The sequence below is a fragment of the Asparagus officinalis genome, unplaced genomic scaffold (genome assembly GCF_001876935.1).
Source record: "Asparagus officinalis unplaced genomic scaffold, Aspof.V1 AsparagusV1_Un275, whole genome shotgun sequence".
Taxonomy (NCBI): domain Eukaryota; kingdom Viridiplantae; phylum Streptophyta; class Magnoliopsida; order Asparagales; family Asparagaceae; genus Asparagus; species Asparagus officinalis.
Window position 1 is genome coordinate 80,469 of NW_017972540.1, and position 2,310 is coordinate 82,778.

Here is a 2,310-nt window from a genome sequence, read left to right on the forward strand (position 1 = left end):
TCACATTCCTTTATCTAGCAACCCATCCTCTCTTCGTCTCTCATAAATGAAACCCTAGATTTTCCATCTGTGTGCAGCGGTGAGCGGCAAGCAGTAGCAAGGAGCGTGTAGCGATGAGCGATGAGCGACAACGAGGAGCGTGCGGCAGCGAGGAGCGTGCAACAGTGAGCGGCGAGCGGCAGCGAGGAACGAGTGACGACGAGTGACGGCGAGCGGTGCCGTTTCATCAAAAGTGACGACGAGTGACGACGAGCGACGACAAACAACGAGCTCGATCCTCTCTGTAAGTTCTCTCTTTCTCTCTCTAAGCTTCATCAAAATTAGGTTTCTTTCATTTTGCTCAAGTTTCTTTAAATTAATTTGATTCAAGCTCAAATGTTCCGTTTCTAGAGTTGATCATTGGCTTTCATGTAAATTAATTTGATCATAGATAATCTATTCCTCTTTCTAAGGTTTCATTCATGCTCATTTATTGCCCAATTTGTGATCTGTTGAATTTTGGGGAGTCTATGATCTAGTGATTCTTTTCGTACCATATATTGTTCTTTTCGTATTTTTAATTTTGGGGAGTCTATGATCTAGTGATTCTTTTCGTACCATATATTGTTCTTTTCGTATTTTTAATTTTTAGAAATAGCCTACAAAACAAGCACAAGGTACTAATTTTTTAGTTAGTTAAGAAAATTTGACATGATTAATGGCTGAGTTGAGGGAAAACTATATTTATTCATTAGATAAGTATATATGTGTGATTCAAATATATTGCCGAAGGTAACCATGGGACAAAGAACATGTTAAGATACATAAAAATTTGTAAGAAAGCTACTAGAGAAGATATTGAGGGTCTATCTAACTCAAAAGATTCTATAATGAGTTCCTCAAGATTTAATTTTGACCCGGATAAGTTTAGGGAGCTCTTAGTCACGAGCTTGATCAATGCAACAAGTATAACATGATGAATAATGAAATCAGTACATGTGGATTCTGTAATTGCTATCCTTCTGATTTTGGTTCAGGTATATGTTGACACGAAGTATCGCAAGGATATGGACAGTCGATCTTCTGAAAAGGACTTCTATCGTAAAACCAGTTGCCTACTACCTTTGCAATTGGCTGCAAAATATAGAATTTGAAGTTGATACGGATATTGAGATAAAAAAGGGTTAACTGCAGATAGAATCCCTGTAAAAAGGGAATTTCTTCCTAGCAAATAGACCTCCTGAGAGTAGAAGAGTCAAAAATTTCACTCGGGGGTCTATCTGGAACAATAAAACTACAGGGTCTATCCCCAGTTGGGTGATAGTACAAGGGTCTAACTGCAATTAACCCAATAAAAAACTAACTAGAGCTCAATTTTAGAGCTTACAGTATTTTCGAGTACAGGAGAATCAGCTCTAAACCAGGTTTCCTGCCTCTCTGTTTGACAATGGATATAACACGAATTTATGAACAAGCCTCTTGATGTTGAGTTTCCAACTTCTGGAAGTGCAGCTAGAAACTCATTTCTAAATCCTACAATGGTAGAATAATTTTCATCACGAATCGGTTATAGAAGCTATATGTCAAAACCTGAGTAATTCAGTTGTAGTAACTTAAGGCACCTTGCATCATTTCAAGCTGAGATGAAGAACAATTCTCTATACCAAGCTTGCAGGCATGCCAACTACCATGAGGATCAGCAAAACACCAGGTACTAAAATGTTCTTTATCTGCACGATTTAATTTTTTAGGGATCCTCTCTGTAAGATTCTATAATGATGACACACTTGATCAAGATTGCATTGATATCTTAAGGGTAATTTCTTTCTCAAGTATTAGTATATCTCTTAGTTTTTATTATTTTTGCATGTATTTATATCTTGTATGTTTCTTGCAACTTCCACATTGTAACGTATATCATGCTCTTTAGATTGTAGAGTTAATGGTCCCCTCTTCCACATGTAGCGTTAATCTTCCCTATCTACAGAAACACTATTGCTTGGGTCAAAAATCACTGAACCTGAGATTGAGTCCCTGAGTTGAGATCAATAATTTTGTCAATGTTGCGAACTAGTTTACCATGTAATAGAACATAATAGATGACTCGGCTCAAAAAAATAGGGTCAATTGTAGATAGACCCCCTGTACTAGCACCAAATTGTAGATAGACCCTCTGTACTACTGCCAAATTGCCTGTACTTCGATTGCAGTCAGGGGTCTATCTGCAATTAGTCCTGTAAGAATATGAAAATTAATGACATAATGATACTACAGATTGGTAGAGAACCTGGTTCCTGCAAGAGAAACACCTCTCAACCTCTCTTATTTTGG

The 2,310-nt window shown here is 37.4% G+C and overlaps 1 protein-coding gene across 1 annotated transcript; it reads right to left on the reverse strand.

The window, feature by feature from the left end:
- Window positions 1–993: 993 nt before the first annotated feature.
- LOC109827517 (pectin acetylesterase 8-like) lies at window positions 994–1,940 on the reverse strand. The gene is made up of 4 exons (XM_020394531.1): window positions 1,847–1,940; window positions 1,602–1,709; window positions 1,367–1,512; window positions 994–1,113 (listed from the first exon to the last, which is right to left on the reverse strand). The coding sequence occupies exons 1-4, from the start codon at window positions 1,938–1,940 to the stop codon at window positions 994–996; spliced, it is 468 nt and encodes a 155-aa protein (XP_020250120.1).
- Between the last annotated feature and the right edge of the window lie 370 nt (window positions 1,941–2,310).

Bases quoted from the DNA above. Each gene is read 5' to 3' on its own strand.
- LOC109827517 (XM_020394531.1), bottom strand. From the start codon at position 1,940: ATGTGGAAGAGGGGACCATTAACTCTACAATCTAAAGAGCATGATATA. The intron at 1,710-1,846 runs GCAAAAATAATA...TAAATCGTGCAG, and splicing joins CATACAAGATATAAATACAT to ATAAAGAACATTTTAGTACC. The intron at 1,114-1,366 runs GTAAGCTCTAAA...TATATTTTGCAG, and splicing joins CTCCTGTACTCGAAAATACT to CCAATTGCAAAGGTAGTAGG.